The sequence below is a fragment of the Zosterops lateralis genome, assembly GCF_965231275.1.
Source record: "Zosterops lateralis genome assembly, chromosome: Z".
NCBI lineage: Eukaryota > Metazoa > Chordata > Aves > Passeriformes > Zosteropidae > Zosterops > Zosterops lateralis.
In genome coordinates, this window is record NC_139800.1 from 73,824,350 (window position 1) to 73,840,136 (window position 15,787).

Genomic DNA, 15,787 nt, shown 5'->3' on the forward strand with positions numbered 1-15,787 from the left:
AACTGGAGAGACTGCTAGTTTGGGCTTTTTTGGGGAACTTTGGGGGTCAGTTATGTTTTGTTTTTACGTAGGCAGACCATGTTGACTACTCTGTGACAGGAAGGCCTTTTGGCTACAGAATTTCTGGGAGTGCAGATCATAGGCATTGTGGGTCTTCCAGACTACAAATGGAGGCTACTGAATAGAGGCCTTTTCTCATTTGTTTCTAATTTTCATGATCAGCTTGTCCATTTTCCTACCATCCTGTGCTTATGGAGGGATGTATGAATCAAGATATAAAGATGTGGGGTAGTTTTCTTTATTTTGCTCTCATTCCTTAATTAATGTTTTTCCTGGGGGGGGGGAGGGGGAAGCTGCTATTTGTATTTCTGATAGGATACAGGTCTTTCATACCTGTAGATGTCAACAAAACTTTGCTGCTTTACCACATGTCAGAACTGCTTCAGGGGGATGTAGCTTTCATATAGTAAGCTTAGAGATTTTGAAGAAAACTGAGTTCATGTAAGGCATTAAAGTAGTGCTAATCTTCATAAACAAATCTCCTATTTATTCTTTGTAAGTATACCACCTTGAAAGAAAGGATTTACTGCCAAGCTGAAATCAATTGCCTGAGTAAGTTTCCTGATTAAGCCTTGATAACTTAGTTAATACGTCATACTACATGTAAAAGTTGGGAGGATGAGGGGATGATGATCCCTTTAAAAGAATTAAAGTAAAAATGGCTTTTTAAATCATTATATATACAATATATCTATGCGCACGCAAGGAAAAACCACAGTTTAATGTTTCTCTATTAAAAGCAGTTTGCAAGACAGAAATACAAGCTGATGGCAGAGACACATAGCTAATCCTTCAGTTGACATGTTAATTGCAACTATAATTTTCTTTTGTTTAAATTTGCTCTGCTGCAATCACAGTACAACACTTTAATTTCAGCTTGAGATAACATTAATATTCAGTGTTTGATACAATCTCTTTTAAAATCTCTGGAAGTGGATGCCAAAGGCATTTGCTACTGTATTTTAAATGAATAATGGTAGAGAAGGTAGTAGAGTCAAAGCGCTTGAATTCTGGTCTCTTGGCTGTAAACCTGTAAAGGATTTCCTTGAACTGAGGTGAGTAACCAATGGTTGTAGCTGTTGATGTTTGAGTCCAAGGAATCCCAAGTTTTAAGAACTGACTGTTTTATCTAGGCAATTTGTATTCTGCTGTTCTAGGTAGCTTCTGGATGCCATTTAATGGCTTAGTAGGCTTTTTTAATTTATGACTGTAAAGACATTGGAGTGGGAATTATGGCAAATTTGCTAATAGAATTTAAAATTCATTCCTGTTTTATTACCAAGTAGTAAAATACCTAATATGACTGCTGAAATTTCTGAACTGCTGTCAACAGCAATGACTAGTCATTGTTCCCTGATAGTATTAATTTTCACTTAAATCCTTTTGAGTTAGTTCTTTAAAGAAAATGCTGAAAAGGTGCTAGGCAGAGGTATCTTGAGGATGTCTTTGTGCTATGTTTTCTTTTCTATGTGCTGCCTGACTGGGTTTTTCCCCCCACTGGAAGCAATGCTGATCAGTCAAGCTTTCCCATCTAACTCCTGAGAAACCTGAGCAGCTGAATCTGTTTTGTTATCTTGGTAAACTATTTTTAACTGACAAATAATAAGAAATCTGTCCATTTCTCCAGGTGTTCTGTGAAGGATGCTGGCTTTCTGAGTAACAGTTTCTAAGTGAGGGGTAACCTTGTCTGAAGTACCAAAGATTCAGACTGTTACATCTGTTTTGGAATTTACACTTTCATTGCTCTTTCATCAGAATGAGTTACAAAGCATTAGTTGAGAGTTGTGCATGCTTGTTCTTAGTTTCCATACCTGTTGCCCTCCTTATTCCAGCAGAGCAGGACTAGTTTACAAAATACTGTTCAGTCAGACTGTTCTTTAAGAGAATGTTAATAGAGTAAGATATTTTAAAAGTCATTACCTGTGATACTTCCTCCCTTTGGAGTTATTTCCCTTACAGGAAAAAAAAACAATTAAAAACTGTCAGACTTGGCAGAGCTGTTTTAAGTTTAGTATTAAAAAACTCACTGTGATTTGTAGTTTATGAGCAAAGTTAGAAATAATATCCCAGCCTCTCTTGTAAACATTTTTTCAGAAAACAACTACAGCTCAGTGGTTGCTTCCTGAAAATATGGTTTCAAACAGTAGTCAGTGTCACGAGCTTGAGTCTGGTGAAAACTTATATTTCCTCCTATGTATTTAAATACTGAAATACTCTGGAATCTCAGGCAACCAAATTCAAAGCTTTTCTTGATAAAGGGTTTATCGTAAGACTGTCTGGTGTCCCTGGACAGGGATATGTTTAAAGCCATTCAGTGGAGATTTAGGTGTTCTGCTCAGTCCTCTTGATCTCTTTAGTAACTGTGTTGATAAAAGCATTAAAAGATAAAAACAGCTTATCAAACTGACCTCTAGACAAAAAGTGGGAATTTTATGATTGCAAGCATCAACATGCTGCAAAAGTAATGTTTAAAGAACAGGTATATTTGATACTGCTTGGTGTCCTTCAGGCAACATTCAGTACCCAGCTTATTATTTATCCTTTATCAGACAGCATCACACTTGTACCAGTACGGACTGTTTTCAAAAGTCCTGTTATATCAGACGTAAACACTATAGCAGCAGGATTATTCTGGGAGTTATTTTATGCATGAAATACATCTAGTACTTCTAAAATCTTTATTCATCTCCTTGCAGGTGTCACAGGTGGTGGGAGCTAGAGTCCAGAAGTTCATGTGCTCTCTCAAGAAAATTGTCTTTGTTAGTGTTTAAAAATCCTTTGAAGTGTTACCACCATTTGAGGCAAAATGTCTGGTAATTCTTATGTAACTTGATAGCTTTATTCTGTCATTTTTACTATACCTGTGCTCTTGCTAAAGTATCCTTTAATTAGAAGAACAAATATTTATAAGTTCTTTTTTCATGTATTGAAGAGTGTTAATTCTGAAAAGAGCAGCTTTTGTAGCTATAGTCTGAATAGTGTGCAGGTCTGGCGTTGGGATATTTGAGAGTATAATCTCCAACTAATGATTCTTCCTCTGTTGAGACAGATGGCATGCTGCATCTGGATCAATACATTTTACTGCTTGTTTCCTTCCACAAAATAAGAGGCATCTTAAAATGGCAGTGCTTATAAAATTAACCTTTGGGAGATGGAAACAAGAAATTGTGATTGTAAGGGGTAGTGGACAGGGTGGCAGTAGTGCTGTGAGCCACAGTGAAGGCCTGCAGAAGATGTGCAAAAGCCTCTCACTCCTGTGAAGGCTTCCTGCAAACATTCCCTACATCACAGCTGCTAAAGGTGTTGACTGGTGAGGGCATAGAATTGTTCTGTCAGTACTGTTTGGGCTAAGATGGTTCTCAAGTAGCTTCCTTTATTATTTTTTTTTTCCTGTTCTTAGTAAGCATGAGAGAACTATGCTCGTTATCAAAATATAGGTATGTAACCAGAATAAAGTACTTATTAGAATATCTGAATTTAGAATGTAGGTACAAAGCAGTTTTAAGTTTAGGCGGCTTGATTAAATGTAGTGGAAGGCCATTTTTATGTTTCTTTGCAGAAGCTGCAGCTTGAAAAGATTAGACTCCTGATTTTTAGCATTATGGTAATATAAACTACTGAAACCAGCTTTAGTACTGTATCCTGCCAAGATGGGAGGAAGCTGCTGTTGTGAATCCTTTCTAGGGAGTTTGTGTGAAGAACCTCATATTATGTGGCAAGTGCTAAACCTGTAACTGGCCAAACTTGAGGAATGGGAAAAGCAGTTAAATGCTGTAGTCTGAGGTGCTTCTCTGGCCTCCTGTTTTTGTACAGGACTGATAGCAATGGGAGCAATTAGCTAAAGAAGTCAGTGACTACTCGGAATGCACCAAATCAGGCAGTTCACAGTGACAGCAGTCTGCCTAGAGATCCAGCAAATAATCTAACATACAGACTTGCTGGTGGTCCTGTCTTTTAATTGCGGCTTCCAAGTTGTGATTCTTGAAAAGAAACAAAACTTCATGTGTGTTTATTCTGGTATTACCTCATACAGTTCAACATAGCCCAAGTGTATTGCTGTTAAGATGGGATTTAGATAAGTCCACCACTAAAAAAATTAGGCTGCATGACATACAACACTGTCAAGAACACTGAAATAAAGCAGTTTTTACTGAACTTTTTGATGCCCAGTGTATTACAGGCTGTGTGTGAAAAATCTCAGATCTCCTCTACCAAAATACCAAGTATTTTCTCATTACTAATCTAATAGATGTGGAGGCTATTCACAGTTGTCACAAATAACTTATTGTTACGATCCAGCACTGGAGATGAAATAGTAGATTATCTCTGTAGGAGCAGAAATTAACTATTTCTTGTCTGAATTCCTTTCAATGTATGATAAAATTGTCAGCTTATAAACATATGTTACTTTTCCTTCCACAGCACAAGTGAACGCCATGACTGAGTATTTTTGGACTGATTATTTTGTTTTAAGAATTGTGGTAATAGGGCTGTTTCTGATCTGAAATGCCAACCCCCCTTTTCTTTCCCCTTCTGTTACACCCCCTCCAAATCCACAGTGTGTTAGTGTTTTTTACTGTTTATGAAGATCTTATCGTACTATTTTAGAACGGCTGTTCTAAAATAGTGCTAGGGCAGTTTTTTCCATTCAGTGTCTGACTTGACTAGAAGCATTGTTTCCTCATGAACACGAGCATGAAAAATACTACGCCTGCTTGATTTACAGCTGAGACCACAGTGGTGCTTTCTTAATATCGCCTTAGAGGGCTGAACTTGGAGCCTTCTGGAGTGAAATTCTTTTGTGCCCACACTTTGTAATATCTGTTCTCAGTGGTGCTTTATTGGGCACCCACCAGCACTGATAACCAGGAATAACCTTTCAGTTATTACATTTTGCTTGTCCCTCAAAATGTTTTCCTAAGAAATATTGCACGGTGTGGAGAGACGAGACATGGAGAACAAAACTTTCCTGTGTTCACAGTGCAGTATCTTGGAGCTGATCTGGTAACTGATAACTCAGAATAGTAGTTGTGAGCCATTATCTCCTCCCCAGAACACAACAGGCTGAGCCGTGGGATTGTTTGAGCACTACAGTAAAATGTGTAGCTGCCACATGGTGGTTGAGGTTTTGAAGTGACCTTTGGGGGGTCACCTTGGTGATGTGTGCGGGTTTTACCAATACTCGTCAAGCCATGCTCACATGATGAAGTATTTGATCCTTTTTAGACTAGGCACAAAGGTATTTCTCCACCTTCTTAGCAAACCTGAACTTGCAGCAAGCAAACTCCAAGCTTGTTAAAAAAAAAAAAAAGAAGCATAACCACAGTATTTTAAGACATAAAGATACAGATTCCTCCTGCTGTTCCGTGATCCTCCCTAACCAGTCATCTCAGAGAACAACTTTGTGATTTCTTACTACAGATGTGATGCATGTGGTTGTAATAGCAGGTGCTACCTAATGTTGGCAATTTTTTTTGGCCAAAGCTTAAAAATTTGAATGTGACATTTGAATGTGACTCCATTTATGTAATAGTTTTAAAATAGTTTGTTTTAAGTATAATGTGATAGTTTTCTGTGAGGAATAAGAATGGGTTTTATATGAACAAGTTGTAGGTGGTTATACTGTCTCAGGCTTGATTGGAGAGTTTGGCATTGTTGTGAGTGTTTATAATCTGCCCCCCTTTTAATGCATCTTGTTTTCTCTTTGCTTCCTCCCCACTTCTGAAACAAGTCATAAAGGGAGATATTAATGCATAGAAGGATTTTCACATTTTATTCTGCACTTCTTAATTCTTGGGTCAGGGTAGGTGGTTGGCTCATCCTCTACTGGCATGAGGCTCAGGCTTGAGTAGGAGATGTTTTCTTAGTTCTAGTTCAGGTAGGTCAGCATTTCTGAAATGTAGGAGCATTGTAATTCTCTTTTTGGTCCTCACTGTTCTTCTAACCATTCTAAATTATTATGTGCCACTATTTGATTTGGCTTGAGTGCCTGAATACGAATAATCGGCAATCAGTAATTCATCTGATCAAAGGCTGTGCAAATCTCCCGAGAATTACAGCCATTAGTTCTATCCAGGAAAGCTACAGTAAGGCAGACTGGGAAACTCCTGGCTAGGTTTCTATTTGTCCTCTGTTTAGTGTATATAACACAATAATATATATACACACATACATGAAAGAAAAGAAAGTGTGTATATGTATATATATATATATAAATACATAAGATGATCTTGTTTCTTTCCTTTTTTCCCTCTTTTTTTTATTATTTTATTTTAACCCCTTCTAGAGACAATATAATGTACCCTTTTAAGATTGTGATCTGTTAAATGTAATGATCTGGAAACTGATCATGATTCTGCCTAACATGTAAGGCTTGTGCCTTACAGGATCCCCAGATGTGAGAATTTCTACGAGAATTTCATAATTCTGCATCAGTGAGAGAAGCAGATATGAATCTGTGCTACTGACCTTTGAATAAGGTTGACATAATCTGTTTCTTTAAAAATCTGGTTTGTATGTTTACTGCTGATGATATGAGCATACGGATGACACCTTTTATAATTGACAGGTCTAGAAATACTTCTCTGGACTCTGTGCTGAGGCTATATCTGATACTAGTGTATCAAGAGTAGAAGGAATTTGGTAAAATACCTAATCTTTATTAGTCCTTCCCTGCATACACTTGAAAGCCTTATTTGTGTCCACTCTATTTTTTGTCTTACTTAGCAAATGTGAGTTTTGCCCTTTATGTCATTGGGATTGAACCTCTCATTGTTTAACTGTTTTCTAAGCCCTGGGATGCAGGCTGCCTCACAGTGTGCTGTTTGAGCTGGCTTGTTGAATGTTGTTCAGTCTTTCTGGTGTATCCATTCTTAATACATGTTGCCTTGGATAAACGAAGATACTTAGCTTAGAATGCTTCTTGTTTTCTCATAGGAGGTATAGGAAATGTTTGAGTTTAAATGTTCTGGTGTTTGCCTGGCTTGGCAAAATCTTTTAAGCAAGCATATATGTAGGTGTATACACATACATATTTTCAATTTATATTCAAAGTTGAGATTTTCTGCATTTTTTGAAGTTGAGAGTTGAATTATAAATAAAAGACATGAGCTGGCTTTTGTCCACGGGGCTGATGTTTTCTCCATCTGTTATCCTTCCTATTTAAATGAGAAGCAGTGTTTGAGAAGAGACTTCCCTTCCCTCCTTTTCCCTGAAAGGCCAATCTCCCATCCTTCTTTCTGGCAGCATCACCTTACAAAGAGTAGTAGAATAGTTTACAGGGAGATGAATAATTTATTTCCTGAAAAATTGATCCAATGACAGCTAAGTCTGAACTACAGGAAATGCTACAACAGAGACCAGTGACTTGTGATAGAACAGTTTGTGCTTTCAGATTAAGATGTAAAATTTCTTGTGCATTTGAAATCTTCCAGCTCTTTTTCTACATACCAGGTGTTTGACTTTTTTAGGCACCTAGAACTAATTCTTGAATATACTTACCACAATGGCTGTTACCAGTTTGCTGTTGTAAGTTTCTTTTACGTTCCTTGTCATGCAAGGGGCAAAAAGCTGCAGCTCAAAACTTCTGCTATGTCATTCTTTTAATTTTTCTGTTTACACAAGTAAGATGGGTTTGTTTTTGTTTGGTTGGTTTTTTTTACAACGTAAGTTTCACATGCCCCCTCTGCTCTGTCAGTCACACAAAATACAAACTTTTTTTATGTTTTCTAAGGAGCCTTTTGAGGACGGCTATGCAAATGGTGAGGAGGGAACACCAGCTGGGGATGCAGCTGCTGCTTACACACCTGACAGCAAAGGGGTGGTCAAGTTTGGCTGGATAAAAGGTGTGCTGGTAAGTTTGATATATAGTTTTTCAGTTTCTTACAGGTGCTGATGTATTCTTACTGATCTTTGCAACTATCTTCGTTTTTGACAGGCAGTGTGATAGTGTAATATAAAAATTATATGTGTGAGAGGTGTCATAAATGCTGTAATTCTAGGAAAGGTTGCTTCTATTTCAAATAAATTTTAAGGCAATAAATGCTTCAGGGCTTTAAGTTCTTAAGGGATTATGGTTTCTTAGCCCAGGTTTTACGAGTGATGATTTCCAAGAAGGAAAAAGATACTCTAGTAGAAAAATACATACTGTACTACTGTGGTTTGGAGAGTTCCTTATCTCCTTTACTGTAGGACTGATATCTTACTCTTTGAGTAAGAGAGATCCAAGATCTGGTTTTAGTCTCCTGTCTAAATTCTGTACAATGCAAACCCTATTTTTTTTTGAGATCTAAGAGTTGTAAATACAAGCATAAAAAAAAAAAATGCATACCTCCATGGTGTTATTGTGCAGCTTTGTCTTAAGATAAAAAAGTTATAGAAATGGAAAGTTGCAGCAGAGTTTTTGTTATTTTAGAAAGAGTAAGTTGTTTAGTAGGGTATTGCTTTTAGTGCCTTTTTTTTTTTTTTTTTTTTTTTTTTTTTTTTTTTTTTTTGAGAGCGAGATTTGTGGGAGATACAGACTGGGGTTGTAGACCTCACAGTCATCCTAGACATCCATCTTACTTTAAGTCATGTGTTCTGCAGTGTGAATTTTGGATACTAAAGGTTAGGGTCTAAATTACTGTGACTGTTTGCTTAAGGCACACTGCAAGTGTCAGATACTGAAATTCTCTTAACTCTGTGTTCAAGGTAGTAAGTTTTTAATCATATTTATTTCTCTTTTTAAAATCAAACTTAAACTTGTATAATAACATCGTATTCTTGTGAAATAATTTGAAAAGTGGTAAGGAAATAACAGTATAGCAAGACAATTTCAAGAACATTAAAAGCTGAAATGAAGAGTTAGTAAAAATGACTGCAGATGCAAGAACTAATTTATGTTAAATTTCTCTTTTATCCTAGGTACGATGTATGTTAAATATCTGGGGTGTGATGCTCTTCATCAGACTGTCATGGATTGTAGGACAAGCCGGGATAGGTATGAGTACTAATGGCTGTAATTTTATTTCAGTGACTTTGAAATGTGAACCAGAAGAGGTGTTGATCCTGAGCTTTTACTTCAAACAGGAATAGAAAATTACCTTAATATTGCAAATATTCTTATCAAAAATTTCAATCAATTAGACTTTTTCATTTAGGTACAATGCAAGTATTTTAAAATTGAGATCTGTAAGTCTTCAGTGAAACATAGAGATAAAATTTTGATCTCTGGTTATTAAAACCTGCATATAGATTCTGTAGTATATATAAGCAGTTCTTTTCAAAGGCTTAACTTAGTGTCGGACTGATCTGCAAAGGCTTAACTGAGTGTTGGACTGATCTGTGTCTCCTTGAATATTTAAAATACAGCTCTTACTTTGCTGATTTAAGAGAATGTGTCTTATTTTATTTGTATCCTGAGAGGGGAAAGAGGAAGCCTTTTGCTTGAAAGTAAATTTGTGTTGTATTTGTAAGACCGAGTATTTAAATGAAATCCAGTTGAGGGTTTGTACTCTTGAATACTGCTGTGCTTACAGTGTTTTTCACCTCTTTTCCCAAAAGGTCTGTCTGTCTTGGTTATTGGAATGGCCACTGTTGTGACAACTATTACAGGACTGTCTACTTCAGCAATAGCCACAAATGGATTTGTAAGAGGAGGTAATGCTATTTTCATGAAGTTTTTAAAGCTTTCCTCACTTGGAGTGCACACTTTTAACGTTGCTGAAGAGCAAAGCCTTACTTGTATTCTGCATGATTAAACAGTCACATAATTAACAAAAATTCAGTAGGTAGCCTACTAGTTAGATTTGAGCTAATACTTTGCTTTTCTGCTGTAAAAGAAACTGTAGTGGTGTAAATTTTTGCAATACAAACATTTTTAGTGATAGGTATCCAGGAATGAGTAGGGTGTTAATATTTTCCTGAGCTGCACTGGTTGGTTAAGAGTATGCTTTTATGTGTTCATGTCCTGAAATAAACCTTCACGTGAGTAACTCTCTCTCAGTTAGCTCCAGCTTTCCCAAGGGTGATTTGTTTTCATTCTCTTCCATGGTTTATGTGGTGTTGTCAGCTATTTTTGGAAATGGTTGGTGCCTCTGACATGATCAAACTGCTTCATGACATTACAAGGTTGCTTCTAGGAAAAAACCATGGTGGAATTGAAGTAGGAACTTAAAAACTATCTTCCTTAAGATTAAGAATGAAGAGAAAAGCCTCACTATCACAAAGTAAAGAGACCTTATGGGAAAGATCAGCTGTGGGTGATAGCATTATGTCAAGGTTAGTTTCTAAATGCCCTTTCTGTTTTTAATTCCATTATGTATATCAGTTTTTCCCATTTGTATAGGAGTTTTTTTGGTTTTTTTTAAAAGTCACTCATGAAAAATAGTACTTCATTTGAAAATTTGAGGTGCTGAATTGGAAGAACTGTAGAATTGTGTAGGAACAACTGTTCCTATGAAAATGTTACATTACAGTAAGATTTTTTTAATGTTACGTATACAATACAGAGTATGGCAAAGCTGCATGCATGTATAGGATTTGCACAGGAAGTCTAATGCAGTGAAATTAAACATTTTCTGTTGCAGATTTATGTCATGCACTCAGTTACTTCAGACTGGAGCTGGAGGATTTTGTTGCTTCTAGAAAGCTTTGAAGCTTAACCTTCAGTTTGAGGAATATGCCTTTGTTGCATTTTCTAAACTTTACTTTCCTGTAATACACCAGATACTCAGATTTTCATTTGTCATGTGGGATTTGAAATGTTGTTTTTGTCCAGCTCAAAAATACAAAGAACAGGCTCTTGAGAGTCCCACTGGAGGGCAGGAAATTTATTTAACAACAGAGCTTTTAGAAACAGGTCTTGAAAGTTTGGAACCTCAGTAGGTTTATTGCAATCTTTGCCAATTTCTTGATCTTGGATGCACAAGTGCTTTGAGCAGTTCGAAGTAAAAAGCTCAGTTACACTGCAGAGTGTGTTTTACAGTTAACCACAGAACCGGTTGCATACCTGAATAATATGATGTCGTGCCTGAGTCATGGTTATTTCCAGCCGATCTCTTTTCCTAAGAACTTGAAATATATTCCTGAAGCTTCAGCGCATCTGTCCCTAAAATACTGAGTTAAGGGTTATTTTCTAATACATCAGGAAATAAAGAGTGAGTAGATTCTGCCTTGTGTAAATGGTACATTGTTAATGGCTGTTGGTTTTAAGCTTTATCATGTAGAGGACTTTTTTGTCATTTCTATTTTTTTTTCTTTCAGGAGGAGCATATTACTTAATTTCCAGAAGTCTGGGGCCAGAGTTTGGTGGTGCCATAGGTCTGATATTTGCATTTGCCAATGCTGTGGCAGTGGCAATGTATGTTGTTGGTTTTGCAGAGACTGTTGTTGAGCTACTCAAGGTACATGGATGACAGTGCTTATATTGATTATGCTTCATATATAAAGTTCTATACTTTATGTAGAACGTTTGAGGTTATAAAGTATATGGTTTATATGTAAAGTTAAAAGATTACACTTGGTTTTTGATTCATGTAATCGTAAAACTGGTTTGGAAGAGACATTTCAGGGTTACCTAGTCCATCCCCTATTCAGGTAGAATGACAGAATGGTTTGAGTTGAAAGGGACCCTAAAGACAATCCAGTGCCACCCCTGCCATGGGCAGAGACACCCTGCACTGTCCCAGGTTGCTCCATGTCCAGCCTGGCCTTGGGCACTGCCAAGGATCAAGGGGCAGCCACAGCTTCTCTGGGCACCCTGTCCAGGGCCTGCCCACCCTCACTGCAAAATGTTTATTTCTTACATCTAGTTTAAATCTGCCATCTTTTAGTTTAAAACCATTATTCCTTGTTTTGTCTCCACAAGCCCTATCTAAAAGTCTGTTCCCATCTTTCTTAAAAGCCTCCTTTAAATATTAAGTGAGCGCAGTAAGGTCTCCCTAGAGCTCTCTTTTCTCCAGGCTGAACAGCCCTTAGAGTTTCCATTTGGAAGATTCATTGTTCTAGAAACAAGGCAAACCCCAAATTTCTTGTATCTCTAAAGGGAATTTACAGTCAATAAATTTATGGTGTGGTTAACTACTAATAAATTATAGTGAAGAAAATGGTGTTCTTTAGTCGGGAAGGTATTGACTTCATGAGATATATGACTGTGTATTTTTTGTTTGTTTTGTTAGGAAAATGGAACATTGATGATTGATGAAATGAATGATATCAGAATCATAGGGGCCATCACTGTGGTCATTCTGCTGGGCATTTCCATTGCAGGAATGGAGTGGGAAGCAAAAGTAAGGAACTCCCATTTTTTTTTTTTAATTCTCTGCAGCTTAATTTTGATTGGTTTTTTTTTTACCTTAGCTGTCTAATTTATTTTTATTGTATTCAGTGTATTCAGTATTGCAAGATGTTACGTTAGAAGTCAGTTGACTTTCATGCAGTAGCTCTTGGTCTGACACTAGCATGTGCAGCTCTGAACAACGTTTCGGATCTTAAACCACTTCACTGGAAGCTTAAACATCTATGCCAACCTAAACTCCAGCATAATCCACTCTTAATGACATTTTCAAGTAGATTAATGGTATTTCCCTCTTCTGAGAAATTACAGCACAAGAGAAGGAAGAATTTCAGTGTGGGGAATTTTCCCTTACTTCAGGCAAATTCTGAGGATGAAAAACACAGAGGTGGTTCCAAAGCCAATCTAGAACTGTGTAGTTTCTGCTAGCTCAAATGCAGTACCCTTGCCTTCTCTTCCATTCTCTTCTGGTTTGGTTTTCACCTAGAAACAGCCAAACAATGGGATGCATTCACTAGATACAGCGTGGAGGAGGGTTTTGAACGCTGGTGGTGATGAATGTGTAGGAGGGAAAACCTCCTTCCCTTGTCTTGGTTGGCTGCACAGTCTTAGGTCAACTCTGACTCAAGAGATCTTAAAGTACCTTAACAGGGAAGCTGCCTTACCAGTTTTCTGCTTGGCATTATGAAGCAGTGCAGCTTGCTCTGTTTTCTGCACCTTGTGGGCTTTTTCTGAATATCTGTCCATAATGTGCCCAAAAAAAAAAAAAAAAAAATTGAGAAGAGGCTTTCACTTGGGGCTTCCTTCCCAGCTTACATTTATATCACAATAGCTCCTATTTTCTGCACTGCGAGGCAGCTGAAGGAACCTTTCATGAACTGTTGTAAGTTTCTTATGCTCCTGCATCAAGAAGATGATGGTATTTATGAAAGTCAAAATGAAAGAGGGAGTTTTTATCACTGTTGCTTCCAAGAAGTAGGGATCCTAGAAGAAGTGAGTGAAGATTGAGTGCCTTGCTTTGATCTACTGGGGAGAAAAGAAATTGACTTTGGCATGGACTTCTAAATTGAGCTTCTGTAAAAAACATTCACCTTTCGCAAGTAGCCCTTCACTGTCTATAATTTGTGATGCTGCCTTTATACACCCACCTGCAAACATGGCTGACCTCCTTATTCTGAACTGTTTTGAAAGAATTATTTGTTGTTAATCCTCTGGCCACCACCACTTGAAGTCATAAGAAGTATCTTGGTTTTGCTGTGTAGCATGAGCAGTTATATAACTGTAGCTCGCATGAAAATACCCCTGTTTAATGTTTTTACATCAAACCTGAATTGTGACATTACTGCAGTGTCATCCTTATTTTAGGGGTAACTTTTAAAAGTCCTGTCCTCAATGTAAAAGTCAAGACTTGGTTTCTCTGTCATAGAAGGAGGCAAGTCAGAGCAATGATAGGCAACAGAACCTGTCAGACAAGCATTTCATGTGGGCTAACATACAACTTAGCATAGCAAAACACTAATGTCTCCATCTTGATCTGTGGTATTCTTCTATGCTATAGCCATATCTTAGAGAATGCCTTAGAAAATGGAGCAGGGGAATCTATCATAATGCCTTAGAAATAGATATAAAATTGAGGAGAGACTGGGATTGTTACTGAGGAAGTTTGCTTTAAAAAACAGCTCTTCTGAGTTTGGGGTGTTTACTGCTCAACTCCTTGTGTTGAAGTCTTAGAAACCTATTATTTTAGACTTTGGAATTTAAATAAGATATTCAGCAAACATCCCTAGCTTCAGGGAGAAACCTAGGTTAGTTACTGCAAAAATCCACTTGCGGCAATTGCTCCGTGATAATTCCATGTTTATGTTTCTGTCTTACTGAAGGCTCCTGTAAGCACCCAGCTGTATCCTTGCACCTTTAAACTCTTCTTGAGGTTTTACAAAGTGTTAAATACAGGGCACAAACCGTTTTCTTGAGGTGGACTTTTTATCTGCTCCAGGCCATTTTGCTCTGTTTATCTCTGTTCCACCCTGTTTTCTTAAGAGGCTGTGTGAACTGAAAACTTCGTTTTGTAGGCATCAGCAATGCCACAGTGATACTGCACATCAACTCCTGATCCTAGACCTAGAAAAGGTCTGTGAATAGCTTCCCCCAAGCTGCTGGCATTCCTTTCTAAGGAATCAAATAACCAAAAGGATACAGCAGTGTGAGTGCTTATTTAAATGGAAGCCCTGAACCATTCCTAAAAAATGCTTAGATATATCTTTGTTCACACTTTTGAAGTGTTGGATAGTTTAAAGTACTTCTTGTTCAACTTATAGAGCTTATAATAGTTCTGCAGAAAAGTGACTAAAAATCTAGGTTGTAATGAATGAAGTCTCAAAACTGGGAATTAACAAGTAATTGTTTTAGTTTGTAGTTTAATTTCCTAAGTAAGGGTTGAGAATGTGAGAATGTAGCAAAATAACCTAGTTCCTTGCATAAAACGGGAAACAAAAGCTATTTGGTTCTGGATGTAATAAAATTTTTAGAAAATATTGCATACTAAAGTATAAGACAAAGTTGGACCTGGCTAATAATGCAGTAGCAGCATTTGTATTTCATTTGGTTATTTTTATGTGAATTTCTTGAATGTCCTCAAATGCACTCCTTCTGGAAAGCTTATATGTAGAGAAATTAGGCCTTTTAAACGTTTTGTCTTTAGAAGTATAATTTAGAAGCATTTGGAAATATACCTTTTTGATTAGGAATAAAACTTGGAAATTACTCCTGTTTCTAAATTAAAAGTCTTTGTGCAAGTTCTCTCCAGCTTTCCTCAGTTTTTTGCAGAGAACATGCTGAGAAGGTGAAACTGAATTTGGAATCAAATAAACATTTACATTTTACAGCAGAGCACTTGATACTGTGAAAATAACAAGTTCTCCTTTCTGACAGCAGTCATTGTGTTTCAGGCACAGATAGTCCTGCTGGTGATCCTCATACTTGCCATTGGAAACTTTGTCATAGGAACATTTATTCCTCTGGACAGCAAGAAGCCCAAAGGTTTCTTTGGTTATAACGGTATGTTGGAACAGTTTACAGTATGGTAAACAATACCTTTTTTTGCAGAATAAGCTGTTATAATTAAATTAAACATCTAATATCTTATAGTCCTACTTAACTATGGAGAAATTTTTTTTCGGATTTCTTCAAACTTCTGCAGTTGGGTCAGAAGTCAAATGTTCCTTAATATTGAAAATATATATATTTTATAAGCTGGGTTTTACTGTAAGTATTTTTTTTTATCTTTAAATCTGCTTAAGTTTAGTGTGTTGACTTTTACTTCGAATTGAAGTGATGAATTAGGGCTTAAATGTTCTATACATAGTTTTAAGAAAGTCCTGTGACTGTCAGCTTTTTTTTATTGATCTGATGGTGGCTGGAATGGGTTAATACTTCAGCTTCCGTGTGAGTGCTGAC

General features: G+C 37.0%; 1 protein-coding gene across 1 annotated transcript in view; it reads left to right on the plus strand.

The window, feature by feature from the left end:
* The window catches only part of SLC12A2 (solute carrier family 12 member 2), a gene marked incomplete at its 5' end in the record, with an annotated part of 54,601 nt that overhangs the window by 8,370 nt on the left and 30,444 nt on the right, over positions 1-15,787 (plus strand). Inside the window, 6 exons of the mRNA XM_083884374.1 lie at positions 7,793-7,912; positions 8,962-9,037; positions 9,601-9,696; positions 11,302-11,441; positions 12,216-12,326; positions 15,280-15,388. Coding sequence (XP_083740500.1) covers positions 7,793-7,912; positions 8,962-9,037; positions 9,601-9,696; positions 11,302-11,441; positions 12,216-12,326; positions 15,280-15,388 — 652 coding nt within the window. The remainder of the gene's footprint in view (positions 1-7,792; positions 7,913-8,961; positions 9,038-9,600; positions 9,697-11,301; positions 11,442-12,215; positions 12,327-15,279; positions 15,389-15,787) is intronic.